The 19,979-nt window shown below is 39.4% G+C and overlaps 1 protein-coding gene and 1 long non-coding RNA gene across 2 annotated transcripts; both read left to right on the forward strand.

Annotated features, from left to right (window-relative positions):
* LOC311039841 lies at nucleotides 1-5,510 on the forward strand. Its single transcript, XR_014600205.1, has 2 exons — nucleotides 1-2,090; nucleotides 2,198-5,510. It is a non-coding gene; the product is annotated as an uncharacterized lncRNA (long non-coding RNA).
* A 3,534-nt stretch (nucleotides 5,511-9,044) lies between these two features.
* LOC311039503 (fructose-2,6-bisphosphatase TIGAR B-like) lies at nucleotides 9,045-18,137 on the forward strand. The gene is made up of 7 exons (XM_084049427.1): nucleotides 9,045-9,099; nucleotides 10,112-10,149; nucleotides 11,117-11,238; nucleotides 12,239-12,316; nucleotides 13,245-13,355; nucleotides 15,119-15,244; nucleotides 15,684-18,137. The coding sequence occupies exons 1-7, from the start codon at nucleotides 9,068-9,070 to the stop codon at nucleotides 15,999-16,001; spliced, it is 825 nt and encodes a 274-aa protein (XP_083905553.1). The 5' UTR covers nucleotides 9,045-9,067; the 3' UTR covers nucleotides 16,002-18,137.
* The last annotated feature ends 1,842 nt before the right edge of the window (nucleotides 18,138-19,979 follow it).

Below are 19,979 nucleotides of genomic sequence, written 5' to 3' on the forward strand. Positions count from 1 at the left end.
ATATCTAACAAAATAAACTCCGGTTTATCAAGGACTAGATCTTTCTATGCTTAAAAGAAAACATGTAGCTTTTATTTATTTTTAGTTCCAGAGAAGGGTTTAGATGACTTGAAACAATTTTTTTTTATAGATAATTTCCAGATGCAGATAAGTCATAGTTGATTAGTTGTGTACATTTAGAGACCCAGGTCGGTTTTATAATTCATTCATTTTTGTCTAACTGCATAAAGATATAATCTATGTATTTTTTATCAATTATATTATTTGTATGATATATTATGTAGAATTGATAGTACAGTGGCCCAGTTCTGGCCCAGATCAACAGAAACATCAGGTCGGCTGCTTCAGGTTAACTGTGTGTGAAAGTGTTGCTTTTAAGAAATGTGTGTTCGTGACAACATGTTACTACTGAAGCCAACACACCAGTGACCCACACAGATTCATATTGCATATCGTTGCTGTCGGGTGGAAACCATTCCTTTTTTAAGATTTAAAAATAAATAAATAAAATAGTGAAAATAGCCGATCTATTAGCTCACAACGCACCGCATCGTGAGCTTGTAGATCTGCTACTTTCACTTCTTCGTGCGACACTCTTGTATGATGAAGGGCATTCATTTGTGAAAAAAACATAAAAGGTTTCTGCCTGACAGCAGCAATTTGTTGTTTTTAACATAGGGTGTAATGAAATGTGTGTCATCCCTCAGTAGACATCAGATCTGTTAAAATATTTTTTTTTTGGTAGTTACAGGGAAATCTGTTCAAAAGAACACTGTGGGGTATTTTTAAACCCCACAAATAGTTTGACAGAGAGAATCCCTTTCAGTTCCCCACCATACGTATCTACCATAGAGGGACATTATATATTCTTGTAAGCTAAATCGTTTATTGATTACTTGATCCTGACACACATATTTTATTATATTTTCAAATAGATTTTATTTTTTTCTAGGCAAAATTAACGTATAATGTATTAGGAATAATTGTAAAGATTTGAATTCCCTTAATTTGGTTTTCTTGGAAGAAACAGTGTTGTTGTCATTATAATGTTTCCCTATCGTCGATGACAGATGGAAAAAGGAGATGACTATGAAATGAAAATACATATTCAAAATGTTTTCTAGCTGAGATAATCTATATAGAAACTATCTAATCTTATAAGATGATAAATGAAAAAGTGGTGCATGGAGGTGTGATCTTACAGAGTACTTGATTTCAACAAAAGTACTTTATGTAAAGAAAGGAGGTGAGTTTTGTTGTGAGTTGAATGGAACTCGATTTTAGGAAAACAATTTGAGGATGGGAGCGTTGGTTTTTTAACCAATATTTGAATGTTACCTTAAGTTTAGAATTATAGATACTATTCCGGCATTGCTTTGGGCATTTGTCTGTGATTTCTGCCTGTACATACATGGGGTAACTATATTTATTAGGATTAGAGTAGTCTGATCGATTGGATTTCATAATATAACCTAAGATAAAGTTTATACAGGGCTATAAGAGAAGCGGATAACAGTACAGAGCAGAGGAAAGGCTTTTATCAAAACCACACATGTCAACAGAAACAATGATCAGTTTCTAGATACATTGTAATGAAGATGTTTGTTGACAGATTCTTTATTCACACATGCACAGAGAGCATTACTATACAACATATTGTATCTAAATTGGAAGAGATATTTTAAAGAAAAATGACTTTACGGTAACATCCTCATTGTCAATTTGTCCGTTTGTGGCATACACATTTAACCAAAGGGACCCAGATGAAGTGTCCATTTGGGTTACATTTGTACTCTCTGTGATAAATTGACTGTGAGGATTCTCAAACCTGCACATTTATTCCACTGAAGTTCTGGTGTGACAGTAGAATGTCAGAGAGGTTTGTAAGAGGCTTGGAGATTCCCACAGAATGACCATGCATGACGTGCAGTATGACCTACAGTATGAGCTATTAGTGCTACGGAAGCATGCAGTGTCTTGACCCCTGGACCGCTGGCTATAGATTTTGAGTTGCTCACTGAAGACATGAGTTGGTACACGGTTAAATTACAGTGTTAATCTCTTACCACTCAAGCCCTAAGGAAACTTCCGTAATCCTTAAATTAACCTCTGATTATATTTTATACTTCATCATAGGACGGTGAAGCGCACATAATCTCACACGTGCACATAAAATACAGTTGAGTTGAGTTGTTAGGAATGAATTGCCCTTTTAACAACTCTCACCCTGGCGTCCCTATTTTGGCGTTGACATTTTCAACATTCAAAGTTTTCAAAAAAGGTTTCAAAACATGCAAATCTACAAGCTCACAACGCTTGTACTGTAGATCTGCTTTTTTTACTTAAAAAAAAAAATAGGGCTTACATGGTTGCCACATTGTATTCCTCCTCTGTTGTATTTCAAGTTGAAGTGAGCCCAGAAATGAAGCACATATTTGATCTGCTTGTCCAGTATCTACGTAGTTAGAGCAAACCCCATCCATTGCGTTGCAGCATCTCTCCGTTGTGAGACATTCAGAATGACTGTTAGTTTTTGTCATAACGTCACACATTTCTCATTCATTCTTTTGCCAATGCTATTATTAACGTGAATTTAATAAACCCTTGGCGGAGATCCCGGTTTGCACATTTACAAAAAGTTGGTTTCATCAAAACATCTCTCGTTGCAGCGACACTGAGACGCAAGACAGGAAACTGTGCAAACTGTGAAATGGCTTAGCCACTGTGGATTTAACTGTCAGCCATGCCTTTGCTAAGCATCTGCTGACTTTAGCCGGAGATGCCACTGTATATGTTGGACGTCATTTCATATCTTTCAACTACAGTAGCTCTCCTCAGCTCTTTGAAGGCATCCATTGTGTTTTGCTGCAGTAAACATCTCCTGGTTGTAGGGGGTCGGCAGCAACATGGTGTCCATGACACAGCCTGACCCAGCGCTGTGTCTGTTGCTCTGTCTTTATTAACTACTTAAACCCTGTATACTTAGTTGACTGGAGTGCCCCAAGATTCTATACTACACCCACATTTTCTCCCTCTACTCTAAATGGCCATGTGCAAGCTCACAACGTGTTTTGAGCTTGTAGATAAGATATGTTCGCAGAATGTTTGTCCCCACAATAGGGATGCTGGGGTACAAGTTGTTACTTGACAACATGACTCCCACTGAATCCACTGAATGTCTCTCTCTCTGCCTCTTCCTGTGTGTGTTTACTCTCCATTGTTTTATAAAGAGTTATTATGTGTCTCTCTCCATGAATGACTCAGACATTTCTACACTGATGTCTCTCCAAACTGAGACGTTGAAAGCGGTTTCATTCTTTAAAAATATTTCTCCCACTTCTTCGTTTTTCATCATCCAAGCTGGCTAGCTTCTTTAGCTCGCTCATGTCGACCATGATTTACGCAGACATGAAACGTCTGAGTGACAACTCATTGTAGCGTGAACCAGATCTTTTCACCAGCTGTCTCCGCAGGGAAAAGCTAGATTCCATGTGGTTTGTTCCTGTTTAGACAGCCATGTAAAGAAGAGAACACACGTCTACAACAAAGTCAAGACCACAGATATCAATCTGATGCTTGTGAGAACGCAGCGCTCGTAGACGTGTTGGCCAATCACAGACACTCACACACTCTTAGGTATGAGGACTTAGTTATGTTTGTGGTTTCCTCTAAGAATCATTGAGGCGGTCAGACGCTGATTCTTTCAGCCCGCATGTGACAGTTAGGTGGTAATGAAACGTCGTCAATGTCAGGGAGAAACCTTATATGTCCAAAGCCGTTACTTTTCAAGAAAAGAAAAAAAAGAAAAGAAAAAATAACCTGGGTTCCAATGTATCCAGTGCAGTTATTATTTAGTCACAAGCTCTTGATAATACTTTCCGTTGGTTCAATATTTATAAAAGCTACAGACACACTTAACCACTTACAGACCTGGCATTCCTATTTTGGGCGTGTCCTTATAGGAGAAATCAAAAACTTTAGGTCGGGTGTTTCGCTACTTTCGCGCAACACTGTCATACAGCAAAGTATAAAATAGGGTATTTATTTATTAAGAACAATAAACCATAAAGATTAAATATGGAGATACAAGGTTTCTGCCCAACAGTGATGATATGCAGTAGGCCAATACTATGGAGCATTTTAGTTGGCTTATGATCATAGATCCATACTGAGTTAACAGCAGAGCCATTTAAGTCCGAAGCCGGATACTAATTCATTCATTTATTAATTTATTAACATGCTGGTCTGACATGTTGTGGGTTTGGGTTTTTCAAAGGAAAACTGACAGGACTTTGTTTCTCTTTCTTTTTCTTCTTTTTAAGAAATATCCAAACTTACCCGCGGGGTTTTATTTATTTTTTGGGGGGAGAGATATTCACACAGAGACCAACAAACGTATTTGTTATAATAATATTAGTAGTGGCGCTACTGTTAAATGTAGTATTTAATAATGACAGCACTATTTATGGTCAGAAAAATGAACTAGAGGTGTTATCATTGTGCTTATGGTAGCTTTGGAGACCAAGGTGGCCATTTTGTAACAAGAGTTCATTTCACTTTAAGCCGCATGGTTCTCAACATCGGGTTCTGGGGCCAGCAGGGTTCCAAATGGACCCTTACAGGTCTAGAACCTATACATTGTTAAATTAACACTGAGGATTTTGATTGGGGTAAACGTATAGTTCAGTGATTCTCAACCCTCTTTAATTTCAAGGATCCCCCAGTTTGATATACATTAGTCCACGGACCCCCATTTGATGCAATGTTTTTTTTTGCTTTGGGACCCCCAATCTACACTGTAACATCCTCAGTGTCAATTTAACTCTGAGAGTGTACAAATGGAACCAAATGGGATTTGTACACTCTCAGAGTTATGGACCTGTCAGTGTTCCAATTGGACCCCTGGTGCTGGTGGTCCCCCGGACTAGACATTGAAGCCACTTCATGCAAGGGATCCCATTGGTTGTGAGGTTGCTAAGTAACACTGGCCTGGCCTCATGTTTGGTTTCCCCGGTTACCTTGTCTCCTTGGTGATGACTCTGTATTGTGGTCTCACAGTTGACACGCCCCTTTCCTGTTCTTTTTTTGTTTGGTATTGTTTTTCTTCAAGGAAAAAAACATATTCCTTTCTTTTTATTCCTGTTTGTGTCATTCGTTTCATTTTAGGGAAAGGGATACGGATGAAATAAATCAGAATATTAATTCAATCACTTTTTCTACTCCTATTTTCAATAAAAAGTGAAATGAAAAACCATACAAAAAGTTGATTTGTAAATATGTGATGTACAGTTTGTATCTGTAACTTGTCAGTCTGTCCTTGGTGACAGAGTCTGTCTTGCTTATAAACGCACGCTACCAGTAAATAAAAAAAATGGAAAAAGTATATTTAGACTGTATGGTCCCTTGAAAGCAAGTTTTAAATTAATCTCTGATGTATATTCCTGTAACATTGCATTTTTATCTGAGGAATGATGTTATTAAAAAATTGCAAATAAATTGCATTTCCTACAGTTATTGTTTACCCTTTTTTGTTGTCGACTTGTACTAACAGCTTGTCACATATTGACGCTTTGTTCAATCCCATCGGGTCATTCCATTACAGCAGTGGTTCTCAAAGTGGGGTCCGGGGACCCCCAGAGGTTCTTATGAGGGTTCCAGGGTGTCCCCAGCAAATCTGGAAGCTCACATCGTTGTGTTTCGACGAGTTGTGAGCTCATAGAATCTATATATAGAAAATATATTTGAAACATTTTAACTGTACAAATCGTGTATGAGGGTCCCTGGTACAAGATCTTTTCAGATGGGGCCTGCGGCCAAATACATATTAACCCATTAAGCATCTGTGTTATTTTAAAGGTAGGGTAAGTGATTTACTTTAGTTAAAATAAGAGACAACTGATGAAATAATAGTCATCCTACTATAATTCTAGTAACCTCTGTAGTGGCGGTGAGTACGTGAGTGAAGATACCCGGTTCTCCTCACTGGCTGGACCAATTGCTCTGATTTTGCACACAGCCATTGACCATTACCATCTGAACGCAACTGTGAAGCCCGTTTTTCAATTTCATCAAATCTCAGCTTCTTATTAGCGTTTTTGTGTCAAACACTGTCGCCATGGTTACGGGGCTGCCCAGCTATGGGACGAACTGCCTCCCGGGTTGCCAGATCATGTGCGCATATCCCCCCACGGATGCGCTGCGCCGACCGGGTATGGTCTAGTAATAATTAATTGATATAATTTATTAATAACAATTATTAGTGTTATGAATAATAATAATAAGGAAATGAATAAGTAAACAAACTAACAAATACATACCACACACACACACACACACACACACACACACACACACACACACACACACACACACACACACACACACACACACACACACACACACAGTAAGTAAATAAAAGGACAGACAGACAGACCTAAATCTTTTTAACTTTTTTACTGAAGTAAAAGTATCAATACTGCAATGGAGAATGGGTCCTTTCTCTGGTATACCTTATTACTCTGTTACAAGTCCGGTATTAAAAATTAAAAGAACAAAAGTATCGGATCAAAATCTACTTAAAGTATCAAAAGTAAAAGTACTCATTATGCAGAATGTTTGAGCAGAATTTGAAAATGGCAATCTACAAGCTCACAACGCGTCTGTGAGCTTGTAGATCTGCTATTTTCAAAATATTTGAAGACTTGTGAAAGGGACTTGATATTTGTATTTTTACATTAACCACTTGTACTTTCTCATCCCTATTCTGGGGGGAACATTAGCCGAAAATAGCAGATCTACAAGCTCGAGCTACAAGCTTGTAGATTGGCTATTTTTCGGCGAAGACTCAGAGGTTTGGTGTATAGGAAAAAAAGAGCAGACCAAGTGCCGAGCCAAGGGTCAAGTTTACAAAGTATTTATAGGGTTTAAGTGGTTAAATGCCTGAAAACACACATTTAACATGAATCCAATATGTAGTGGGGGGTCTCTGCTTCATCTCTTTCAGCTAAGGGGTCCTTGGCCTGAAAAACGTTGAAGACCCCTGCCCTAAACATTTCCCGGCAATGCCCTCTGTGTTATTCATCATATTTTAACACACATTTAAACACAAGCATAACCAGACTGTTCCAGTTCTCTCTTCACATTCACATCAGAGGCGATGAGACAGCAGCACATGAGGTCAGAACAGTGTAATGACAACTGTTATTATAATAATAATAATAATAAGTGTAATAATAATAATAATACATTATTTTAAATGATTTTGATTCATAATAATAAGCAAATGAATAAATACACAAACTAACAGATACATACACATTGTAACAGTACATAAAAGGATAGATAGATATGTAGACAAATAGACAGACAGACAGAGAGACAGACAGACGGATGGACGGATGGATAGATACACTGTAGATAGATAGATAGATAGATAGATAGATTTTCGTTGACTGTCCTTAAGTCTCTGACTGCAAGCTACTCCTCTAATCAGCTCACATAACGTTTCCACCTGACAGCCAATATACAGCTAGACACATTACCCATGATGCGACGCGCAATGACAAAATCACGAAAAAACAACCAAAAACATGAGAAACAATACATTAAAGAGCTTTTCAAGTTCAGGATCAACGTTTCCTTATATCTAGTACTAGTTGTTTGCTTTATGAAACGTATGCAAATTATTGTGTATTTTGGGTTGCACCGTGCATATCAGGACCAGCCTTACTGTGACTTATATATATTCAGCTTAGCCTGAACTAGAGTAGCTTGGGAAATGATGATGATCAGCCGTCTTATCACCTTGCCAGTTCACATGCTTGTGGAAGTGCTGAAAAGTCACTAATCTGATCCTTGCCCTAAATCTTTTTCACATTATTACAGTGATGGAAAAAGTACTTAATTTTTTCTACTTAAGTAAAAGTATCAATACTGCAATGGAGAAATACTCTGTTACAAGTCCGGTATTAAAAATTACAAAAGTATCGGCATCAAAATATACTTAAAGGTAGGGTAAGTGATTTTCTTTGGTTAAAATAAGTGTTAAATAGCTTATAGCTCTATATTCTGATAGTACTCATTGCTATAGAGCGTGCCAAAATTCCTGAAAGGGGCGTCAACAAGTGTCTTTTGGTAGCGGCGGACATCTTTGAGGGGTAAAAACCAGGTTGACTTAACATTGCCCAATGCCACGCCCAATGCCAACGCCCCCGTGGTGATGACGCGTTGGCACGCTCTATAGAGTGTTTGTTCAGTAAGAGGAGTCTCCTTGTCTCTCCAGCTCTTTATAAAACAGAAAATGCATTTTCGTTTCAGTTTAATTTCCAATTTTATCCAACCAGGACAGAGAACTCAATCAGGCTATAGATTAAACAAGTGAAATTGGAAGTGATGACACTAAGAAATGAGCAGACAAAATTAGAACTGGAACACTATACAAATGAAGCTTAAAAATTGGTACTTTCTCCTGATTGGCTGAGATTTTGACACCTACCGGAAAATTCATTTTCTGTTTATTAAAGAGCTGGAGAGACGGGGAGACATCTGTTACTGAACAAACACTCTATAGCAATGATTACTATCACAATATAGTGCTTTAACCTTTTAACAAAATACTTTTTGTTTTAACCAAAAAATATCACTTACCCTACCTTTAAAGTATGAAGTAAAAGTACTCATTATGCAGAACGTTTGTGCAGAATTTGAAAATAGCAATCTACAAGATCACAACGCGTCTGTGAGCTTGTAGATCTGCTATTTTCAAAATATTTGAAGACTTGTGAAATGAGCCATTTTGCATATGAGTACTTTTACTTGATAATTTAAGTACATTTTGACACCAATACCTTTGAACTTTTACTCAAGTAAATTTAGAATTCTGGACTCTTACTTGTAACAGAGTATTTCTGCATTGCAGTATTGATACTTTTACTTTAAGTAAAACATCTGAGTACTTTGTCCACCGCTGGGATAAAGGTGTCTGCGAATGTGATTGGTTGGTTGGTGACGCGACGTCATGACGTCACCAATGACCCAAACAGGAAGTAACAGTACAGTCACCACCAACATGTTTACCTTCAGCTTGACATTCATCAGACAGTAAGTAATAAGTATATATACTCCATCTTTTAAACCGTTGATATCACCTTGTGGTTCTTAAAGACATTGATGTGTGTGTGACAAGCAAACTGTGTGTTGTTTTATGTGACAAAAACAACACGAAAGCCATATTATTATGGTGTCTGTGAGGAGGTACTGTTGTTTTACTGTTGGGATCAGACAGTAACATGATAACATTGTAAAGAAGGGGTCTTCAACGTTTTCAGGCCAAGGACCCCCTAGCTGAGAGAGAGAGAGAGATGAAGCAGGGACCCCCTAGCTGAGAGAGAGATGAAGCTCAAGCAGCGACCCCCTAGCTGAGAGAGAGAGAGAGAGAGAGAGAGAGAGAGATGAAGCAGGGACCCCCTAGCTGAGAGAGAGATGAAGCAGGGACCCCCTAGCTGAGAGAGAGATGAAGCAGGGTCCAGGGACCCCCTAGCTGAGAGAGAGATGAAGCAGGGACCCCCTAGCTGAGAGAGAGATGAAGCAGGGACCCCCTAGCTGAGAGAGAGATGAAGCAGGGTCCAGGGACCCCCTAGCTGAGAGAGAGATGAAGCAGGGACCCCCTAGCTGAGAGAGAGATGAAGCAGGGACCCCCTAGCTGAGAGAGAGATGAAGCAGGGTCCAGGGACCCCCTAGCTGAGAGAGAGATGAAGCATGGACCCCCATATTGTATAAAATTGTGTTTCAGATTCAACTTTTTTTGTTTACGTGGTCTGCTCTTTTTTCCCTCTACACCTATACCTATTTGCCAAAAATAGCCGATCTGCTATTTTTGGCTAAAGTTCTCCTCAGAAAAGGGATGCTAGGGTTATAAGTGGATAAGGTAAAAAAAATAACATATCACACAATTTGGCGGACCCCCTGTAGTAACTCTGAGGACCCCCTGTTGAAGACCCCTGTTGTAAATGATATGATATGATAATGTTCTGGTTAATAATCCATCGCCATGTTGATTGTCAAACGTCTCCTGACGTGTAGAAATGACTGACATTGTGGTCTGTTCACACAGTGGAGAGACACAATACAACAGAGACAAGCTGTTACAAGGTATGTTGATCTCAAGCAGTGGTTCTCAATCATTTTCATGTCAAGGACCCCCTGTTGGATGTGCATTAGGCTATACACAGAATTTATATTGTAAAATCAATGTTAATGTAACTCTGAGAGTGTATTAATGGAACCAAATGGACACTGACAGGTCCATTTGGTTCCATTTGTACATAGCAGATCTGCTATTTTTGAAAAATCTTGAAAAAGTGTGCATATCTTTGAATATTTATATTTTTTTAAGCGAAAATTAACTGGTATCTTTGCTGTTGGGGGTCCCTGTCACAAAACAATTTCAGGTGGGGGTCCGCGGCCAAATGTATATCAATTTAGGGGTCCCTGGCATGAAAAAGGTTGAAAACCACTGATCTACAGCATTCTTTCTCATTCATATCATATGAGAGAGAGAGGGAGAGAGGGACTGTGAAACTTTACTTGACTATTCATTCTTGCTCAAATATTGCGATTATCGATTTAATTGTGTTTGGCTTCTAGGCTTTGTAAACAAAAGGTGCACAGACAGGGCAGACGTGACAAATAACTTGCTTATCTAATTACTTTATACTTAGAAGAAAAACATGAACAGTTGAAATTGCAGATCTACAAGCTCAAAGCATGTTATGTCAAGGACCCAAAATAATATGTATTTGGCCGTGGACCCCCATCTCAAAATATGTTGTTCCAGGGATCCCCAGAAGCAAAGATTTTAGTTAATAATGTTTGCTTTAAATATATATATTCAAAGATTTGCACACATTTTTACGATTACATTTTTTTTTAGCAGATCTACAAGCTCATAGCGCGGTTGGCAGATCTACAAGCTCATAGCGCCGCGCTATGAGCTTGTAGATCTGCTATTTTTGAATAGCCAAAGAAATCTAAAGATGACATAGATGCTTTCCCGGTCTTAAAGGGGTTTAATGTTCTCACGCTGGTGTGTGTGTGTGTCTTGTGTTGTTATGGTCAGGTCAAGGTGTAGACACGGTGCTGTCAGAGACTGGGCTCCAGCAGGCAGAGGCGGTAGGACAGTACCTCAGAGAGCTCCGCTTCAACAACGTGCTCGTCAGCAACCTTCAGCGGGCCCGCCAGGTGAGACGTGCCAGTGGTCCTCAATCCTTTTTTTTTTTTTTATTATTTCAAGGACCCCCGGTTTGGTATGCGTGATTCGGGCCACGCAGGCACGCCACGCACCCCCATAACACTGAGAGTTACAGATCTGTATAAAGGTCCCTTTGCTCCTTTTGGTTCCTATAACTATCAACAATTTAGCCGAAACCCCCTCAATGACCCCTGGGGGCAGGGTTGCCAGAGCTGCTAATTATAATTTCCCCGCAAGATTTTATTTGAAAATAGACGATCAACAAGCTCACAACGCGTCGCATTTTTTCCCCGCATATATTGCACTTTCACCTTAGCGCTAGGTATACTCTTGGTTGCTTGTTTTTGCAGGAAATGCACTTAAGACTTCTGGTGATTTGTAGTTTTGTTCCCTACCTATGTTGAATGCACTTATTGTAAGTCGCTTTGGATAAAAGCGTCTGCTAAATGACTAATGTACAGTAATGTAATGCAATAGCATATTTACACTGAACCAATTGTAATGTAAGCCTATTAGCCAAATGAGCTTTTCTGCAGTTTTTCTCCAGTGAGTTGTTTATCAGACCTAGATATCAGGTGTCAGATACAGTCCACAAAGCCTGTCTGTCATACAAGTAAATCTGACTAGATCCCGAGTTGCATAAACCAAGACAAATTGCACATTTTGTACTGGTAGCATAGGGGTCAATGTACTGACAGTTGCTGACAGTTACAGCAATATTAATATCCATACACCTTTCTGGTGAATATTACTATACTGTATGTCAATGCTTCCCATCTCCAAGAGCTATTTCTTGGCAAAATTACGAAAACCTCGTGGTCATTGTTCTGAACCAACATATCAATATTGATATGAAATATTTTAGCATAGTTACAATCCTGTGATGTTCTGACTTATTAATGACAATAGAATTGTGTCCATGTCCATGCATGATCGGAACGTTGGAGTTTATAGAGACAACCATTGCCAGATGTTTCCCTTCTGTTGCAGACTGCTGAGGGGATTCTGAGGAACAATGCTCACCGTTCTGACACAGAGATGGTTCTGGACCCTTTACTCAGAGAGAGGGTAAGTAAGTCGAGTAATGTAGTATTTTGTGTAGTTAATAATGATGCAAAATTTAAATTACTTGATTTCCTGCCAGCCTAACTACCTGGTGACTGGTGAGTTCTACATATTTGCAACTCTACAGGACTGGTTAAAATCAGGGAAAACGTCCAGCGGTGCGATATCTTAAGTTATCAGTCATGAAAGAGGAGTTGCGATTTGATTAAAATGACTGGTGTTATATTTTGTGTAATAACTGCTGCTATGAGAGCCTTAATTGTTAATAAATTACTGGTATGGTTTATTGTTAATAAGTTCTGGTGTTCAAATTTCTTTAATAACTGCTGCTATGATTGACAGCTTATGTGTGGTTAATAGACCCCTTAACAGACGACGTCACACTGATAAGAACCAGTATGCGCGAAACCAGTATGTGCGCAATGAAACCCATTCTGTCAGGTCTCGCTAGGACGTGCCTCACTAGCCAACACACAAGAGGGGGTTGGGGTGTGCTGAAACCAGCGCACCCCGAAACAACAGGTTGGGAATTGATTGCGTGAAACAATCACCTGTGCATCCAGTCTCAATGTTAGTAAACAAATAATTGGTCTATTGTGGGCTCGCTAATGTGAGCACAGTAATGTTCACTTTGTATTATTATTCTCCCCCTTTTTTGAATGTGAGAGCTCAATAGGCCGATTGTACATTTTGTAAAGTTTTCTTATTATTTGATTAAAGTTAAAGTGTTGAGCTTTGGGGTTGCATCATCTGTGTCGGGATGTACCGTAGAATGGGCTAGAAAGTTTGTTGACCGCTGCTGTAAGGGAACTCAGTGCCGTTGCTGCTGGTCTCTCAGCTCCACGCTTCTGTTCTCAACCAATCACATGCTCACTTCATAACAGAGCACCCTGTGTAAATGTGTGCCGTGTGTGTCTCCTGCATCATACAGGGTTTCGGCGTTGCTGAGGGACGTCCCAAGGAAGACCTGAAGAACATGGCCAACGCTGCTGGCCAGGCGTGTCGGGACTACACTCCGCCAGGAGGAGAGACCTTAGACCAGGTGAGACTCTGACTTACATAACCCCCTAGAGCAGTGGTTCTCAAACTTTTTCATGTCAAGGACCCCAAAAATGATATGTATTTGGCCGCGGACCCCCGTCTCAGCTCGGTGCCGCGCTATGAACTTGTATATCCGCTATTTTTGAATAGCCAAAGTATAAAAGGTTAAATTGTGATGCTATATTAACACATTTCACTGGGGACCCCCTGGAACTCCCCCCCCAAGGACCCCTGTGGGTTCCCGGACCCCACTTTGAGAACCAATGCCCTAGAGGACAGACCTTAGACCAGGCCAGTCTAGTCCTAGAATATGTAGAACGTGAGGTTCAGTTGACCGTGCCACACGGTAATGTTCAAAACAATATCTAGAAGTGCATTGTTTTATACAACAGCACCCCACAGTGGACGTCTAGGGATATGGCAGTTTGTTCTTGTACTATTTAAAAAATTGTATTCTGTAGAAACCATTTTGTTACTGAGGATCATATTATAGGCCGACCGATGCCCGATTTTTACGTCCATGTTACCCATGTTTTAACCCATATTTTGTCAAAAATTGCAACATTTTCTCATCAAAACGTAGATTTGATTAAAGTTTCTGTTTGAGAACAATAACTTATAAGCAAAAAAAGCCTTTTTTATAGATTAAAAAAAAAATAGTATTCAGGAGAGAGAAAAGATTATGTTGAAAAGGCATACAAAATCCTGGCACTCAAGGAGGATAAAAGGCCTTTATTATATTTGGTTGGAGACATTAAAATACATCAACGCGTGTCGGCTTATTTTAGTAATTTTATTTAACCACTTAAGTCCTATTCAAAAAAAGTGCCCAACTACAAGCTCACACGAAAACCTTTCGCCTGTAATAACCTGTTCGGAAGAGTTTTATACATTTGAAAACTTGAAATGGGACATTCTGCCTAATGAGTACTTTTACTTTTGGTACTTTAAGTACATTATGATGCCAATACTTTTGTACTTTTACTCAAGTACATTTTCAATTCTGGACATTTACTTGTATTTCTATATTGCAGTATTGATACTTTAACTCATTCCCTGCCAGACTTATTTCTGGCTGTGTTTGCCCACTGCCAGCGATTTAGTGTTTTTTATAAAATTGTTTAAAAATTCTCTTCTTTTTTTTTCATTATGATCGCAAGTCCAGTTGTTTCTAAACACACAGGCGAGTCGTGCACGGCGCTCAGACAACAAACATTACGGTCGAGGCGGAGCCCTTCTCCTCCAGCCCAGCGTTAAACACCATGCATGGCCATCTGAACGGAAAACTCACTTTCTTTTTCCACCTCGCCACAGACCTCGCTAAATCCCTTATGATCGCGTGTTCAACTGTTTGTAGACACACAGGGTAGTTGTGTGAGTGGCCCAGAGAAGACATTTTCAATCGGCGACATTCCATTTTGCAGCAGTAGCAGTTTCAAAACAGCGACGCGAAACAGTGTTCCTCGGCGGAGAAAAAAAAAAAAAAGCAGAGAAAAAGGCGTTTGAAAGCGGAACCCAAACAGGAAGTGGGCGGGAGCGAAAATCTTTGATATGACGTATTTCCGTATCCGGGTGTGCTACAATGAAATGTGTCACTTCGAGAGATGAACGACGGTGAGATCTTGTTTTAAAAAATGATTTACAAAATTACGTTTTTTACGTCCTAGGCAGGTTTGGTAATTGGAAAAAAATACGTTTTTTACGTCCTAGGCAGTGTATGAGTTAAGTAAGAAATGTGAGTACATTTTCCACCACTGCTCCCAGGTGAGGCTGCGATTCAAGAAGTTCCTCAAAGTGTTGTTCCAGCGGCTGGTTGACGAGCACGGCTGGCCGGCACAGAGTGACCCCATGCCAGGGGTCGCAGCGGGAGCCGCAGTGGACGACCCCAATGTACGCATGTCACATTTATTTAGCAATTCATTGAGCTAATCGCAATAATCGTCAACAGCTTCCACTCATCATGCATTTTCAATTATAGTGGCAGTAGCAGATCTACAAGATCAGTGAGCTTGTAGATTGGCTTATTCTGAACATTTGAAAGTATAACATTATTAAACATGGCCTGTTTTGGCCATAGTTATTTTGATTATTGGTACCAGTCATTGTCAGTCATTTCTTTGTATATTTAAGTTTAAGTAAATTTAAGTATACTATTTGTCATATCTGCACTGTGCAGTTTCTGTTCACAAAGCCTGAAAGGCAAACAGAAATGTCATTTTTATTTATATGTTCCTATGCCCAATACCCAAAAAAAAAACACAATCAAATTATTAATCTCAATTATTTGACAATTAGTCCTCAACTAAAAAATGCTCCATGATCACGACAGCCCTGCCCTGATGCTGTGGTCCCTGCCGGCGGCCTCCCTGACGACGGGCTGGGTGGCGCGCGGGTCCACGCCCTGGTGGTGAGTCACGGCGCCTACATCCGCGTGGCCATCAGGCACCTCGTGGAGGACCTGCACTGCTCTCTGCCGCCGGGGGCCAAGACGTCCCAGGTGTTCTCGCCCTGTCCCAACACCGGCATCAGCCGCTTCGTCGTCACGCTGAGCCGGGCCGAGGCCGACTCCGTGCCGCTGCTGTCCTCCGTTCGCTGTGTGTTCACCAACAGGAAGGACCACCTGGCGAAACTCAAAGACCCTCAGTAGCAGTGGTGTGAAAAAGCACTGCAGGGGCGTCACGGCCATTCACTGTGCGTACGACGCGACACCCTCACTCTCGCAGATCCGTGATTTCATACGCCCCACTTAAAAAAAAATGTTTTGATAATAAATCTGTAAAATCAGGCAAAAATAAGAATTAAATAACCTAACCCTAACCCTAAAACCGAAATAAAGTAACCAAAACACGAGAAAAAAAACTAAAAACAAAATCCACCCAAAAAACGCAATTTTTTGAAAATACAGAATTTGTTTACATTTGACAGTTACAAATGTTTTTCACGATTTTTCAAAAATAGAAGATCTACAAGCTCATAGCGCGGTACCGCTATGAGCTTGCCACGCTATGAGCTTGTATATCTGCTATTTTTGAATAGCCAAAGTGTAAAATAAGGGGTATAGTCCACCGAAAGTCCATACCCCCCACCTTCTGAGAGCCTGTGACGTCCCTGTGAAAAAGAGTTTACGATGGTGGATATGGTAACTGTGTTTGTTATTATTTTTTATATATCTTGATATACTAAATGACGGCAATCGGTGGTCTAGTACAGTGGTTCTCAAACTTTTTCATGTCAAGCACTCCCCAAAATGATATGTATTTGGCCGCAGACCCCCCCCATCTCAAAATATTTTGTTCCAGGGACCCCCCAGAAGCAAAGATTTTAGTTACAAATATTTGCTTTGAAAAATATATATTCAAAGATTTGCACACATTTTCACGATTTTTCAAAAATAGCAGATCTACAAGCTTATAGCGCGGCACTCTGTGCCGCGCTATGAGCTTGTACATCTGCTATAGCCAACGTATAAAATATGGATAAAGGGGTTAAAATGATCGACGCTTTATTAAGGACCCCTCGGGGTCCCCGGACGCAAAAACATCTAGACCCACACAGTAAAATGTTTTTTTCTGTGTACAATATGAAATAACTGCGCACGACAATGCCACCCGCTGGGTAAGTGCTTTCTTCTCGACATTCATCAGCGTGGATGTTTTTAACAATAGATGATTACTAAGAACCCTGACCTGTTGAAAGAGAGAGTTGCCACGCTCTTTGAGGTCGCAGCGTTCGCGTAATTTATGTATTGCACGTGCTGCTTCAACAGGTACTTTAAAGGTATTGTAGGCAACATTAAGACTAAATTTAAAAAAAAAATTATATATATATATTGCATTTTTCCCCTCTATCAGCCACTATATAATGATGCTGGGGTGTTTTCCTGCATTGAAACACACCTCTTTCTGAAATCCGTATTTTCCCTATTGTTTATGTTTGTCCGGGACGTAAATTAACGCACGCATGTGCGCATCCGTGCGCGTCCGTGTCCGTGTGACTCTATGGAAGTCTATGGAAGCATCACCCCCTGGTGGTCGGGGAAACGAACTGCACAAACATAAACAATACAGGGAAAATACGGTTTTCAGAAAGAGGACTGTGTTTCAATGCAGGAAAACACCCCAGCATCATTATATAGTGGCTGATAGAGGGGAAAAAATGCTATATATATATATATATATATATATATATATATATATATACATATTTTTTTAATTTAGGCTTAATGTTGCCTACAATACCTTTAAGTACAGAAACCATACTGTAGTGTTTGGAACTATTGGTCACCTGGGGGCAAACGTCACTTCCGCATTCTTCTTGGTCTAGTTTTTATCTCTGAGCACACCGAAACAAATTCCAAATCAACTGTAGATTGGTTTGGGCATGACATGACTAAATAATGAATATTATATGAATATTCTTGGTTTACAGTGGCTGTCTAGTTCAGCTCAGAACTACGCTGATATTCAGTTGTGTATTATGGATTATATTATCCGCCACTCAGAGGGCCAGTAGAAGCTTGTTTTTGTCACATTATTCGTGTTTATGTGTTGAATTGAGCTGCACTTTTATGAAGGTATCATATATTTATTTTTACAGCACATAATTTAATACTATTTTTGACTGCATTGCTGCTCTTTTTTCGTGTTATACCAAAGTCATAAACTAAGTCCTGCTGATCTCTGGTCAGTGATCATTGCATTATTTTGTTGATTTGTCTCTGGTGTAATGATCGATTGTGCTGCTGTTTCTCTAGTTTCTTTACAAAGAAATATACTGTAACACAAACACACAACTGGACTTTTCTGAATTTATTATTGTGGCAAAGTAAGTCTTCTATTGACTAAGTTCAAGAACAAAGTTATCACTGTTAGCCACAACGCAGATTGCAGCGTAATCACAATTGAGATTAGGGCTGCATGATATTTGGAAAACGTGCGATGACTGTATGACTCGCGTTGACTAAACAAATATTGAAGTGTACAGTATGACCGCCTTTTTGCCTTAGGTTTGGTGGTGTCAATAAACAGTCTACTGTATTCTCACGCTGAAAAAATAAGAAAACAATGGATAACTATGGGCGCGTTTGAAAATACAGCACTGAGCGCACTGGCCAATACAAACTAATAGGCGAGTGTGCTCCGGTGCGTAATTTCCGAACACACCCATTCTAATAATGTGGTTTTACTGAAGGTTTTACATCTGGCTACAGCTGCTCTTGACATTGAATATATATACCACCAACTTACGCAATACGGTTTCTCATTTATCGTTGACTGCTAACCGTTCAAACTTAAAGGTGCTGCAAAGTGATATATTTTGGTTGAAACAAACATTTTTTTATTTTTTTTAGTTTTTTTTTTCAGTAACATGGGTCTCCTCATCGCTCACTGTCTGAAGTAAACACAAATGTTTCATGTGGGTTAGAAATTTCATCCAATCAGGAGAGAGAACCCCACATGTAGTAATTAGCAACTTGCGTTCCAGTTTGGTCTGCTCATTTATTGTTTCATCAATTCCAATTTCACTTATCCTGTCATCACTACCAATTTGACTTGTTTATCCTGCATCTTCTTTGAGATTGCTCTCCTGATTGGATCAAATTGGTATCCTGTTCTGAAAATGTATTTTCTGTTTACTAAAGAGCTGGAGAGGCAGGAGACCACTGTAACTGAACAGTTATTTCTATCAGAATATAGAGCTATTTAACACTTATTTTAACAAAACTATATCACGCACCACCTTAAAAGGGTAGTTAACGTTGCAGCTGATACAGAAAAGGCTCATTTTAACTACTTGGTATACTGTGACAGTTAATATAGTCTTATCTTAATCTGCAATAATGCATTGTACATTTATTTGTTGATTATAAAAAAAAACAATTTGTAAATTAACGAGGTATGCAATGTTGTGGAGTAAAAGAATAATACAAAATAAAGTCATGGAAATACTCAGTTAGTTAGTAAATACCTCAAAATACCACTATACTGTTGACTGGGTCAGTGTCAAACCTGCCTATGCATAAAACGGGTGACATCACAAATCTAACAAACAAATACGTAGCTTATTGACAAAATAAATGACAGAAATCTGCAAATCACACCAAATATTTATTTTACTTCATTAGTTTATTATTTAATTAAAACAGCAATTTCACTTTTACAGTCCACACAACTCACACATTCCCAAAAAAAACAAAACATATCTTCTTGTAGGCCTATATGTACAGTACATAAACTACTAAGTATTTATATAAATAGTATATAAATTACAACAGAGGAATGGATTTAAATAAATAAATATTATTTGAGACTCACTTAATTGTTTGCTGGTGGTGTCCTGCACCAATAACTTCTCAAATAACAGAGAGCAAGCAGAGTTTAGATTTGAAATCAGGAGTACACCGGTCTATGATGCAATTATATTTACCCTGTAGTTCAGGGGTCTTCAACGTTTTCAGGCCAAGGACCCCCTAGCTGAGGGAGAGATGAAGCAGGGACCCTCTCTAAATTGTATACAATTGTGTTTCAGATACATTTTTGCAGCTCTTTTTCCCCTCTACACCTACAACTCTTAGCAAAAAATAGCCGATCTACAAGCTCACAACGCCTCGCAGGGCGAGGCGTTG

This window comes from Gymnoscopelus microlampas (genome assembly GCF_963454915.1).
Source record: "Gymnoscopelus microlampas genome assembly, chromosome: 23".
Lineage (NCBI taxonomy): Eukaryota > Metazoa > Chordata > Actinopteri > Myctophiformes > Myctophidae > Gymnoscopelus > Gymnoscopelus microlampas.

Bases quoted from the DNA above. Each gene is read 5' to 3' on its own strand.
- LOC311039503 (XM_084049427.1), top strand. From the start codon at position 9,068: ATGTTTACCTTCAGCTTGACATTCATCAGACA. The intron at 10,150-11,116 runs GTATGTTGATCT...TGTTATGGTCAG, and splicing joins CAGAGACAAGCTGTTACAAG to GTCAAGGTGTAGACACGGTG. The intron at 11,239-12,238 runs GTGAGACGTGCC...CTTCTGTTGCAG, and splicing joins ACCTTCAGCGGGCCCGCCAG to ACTGCTGAGGGGATTCTGAG.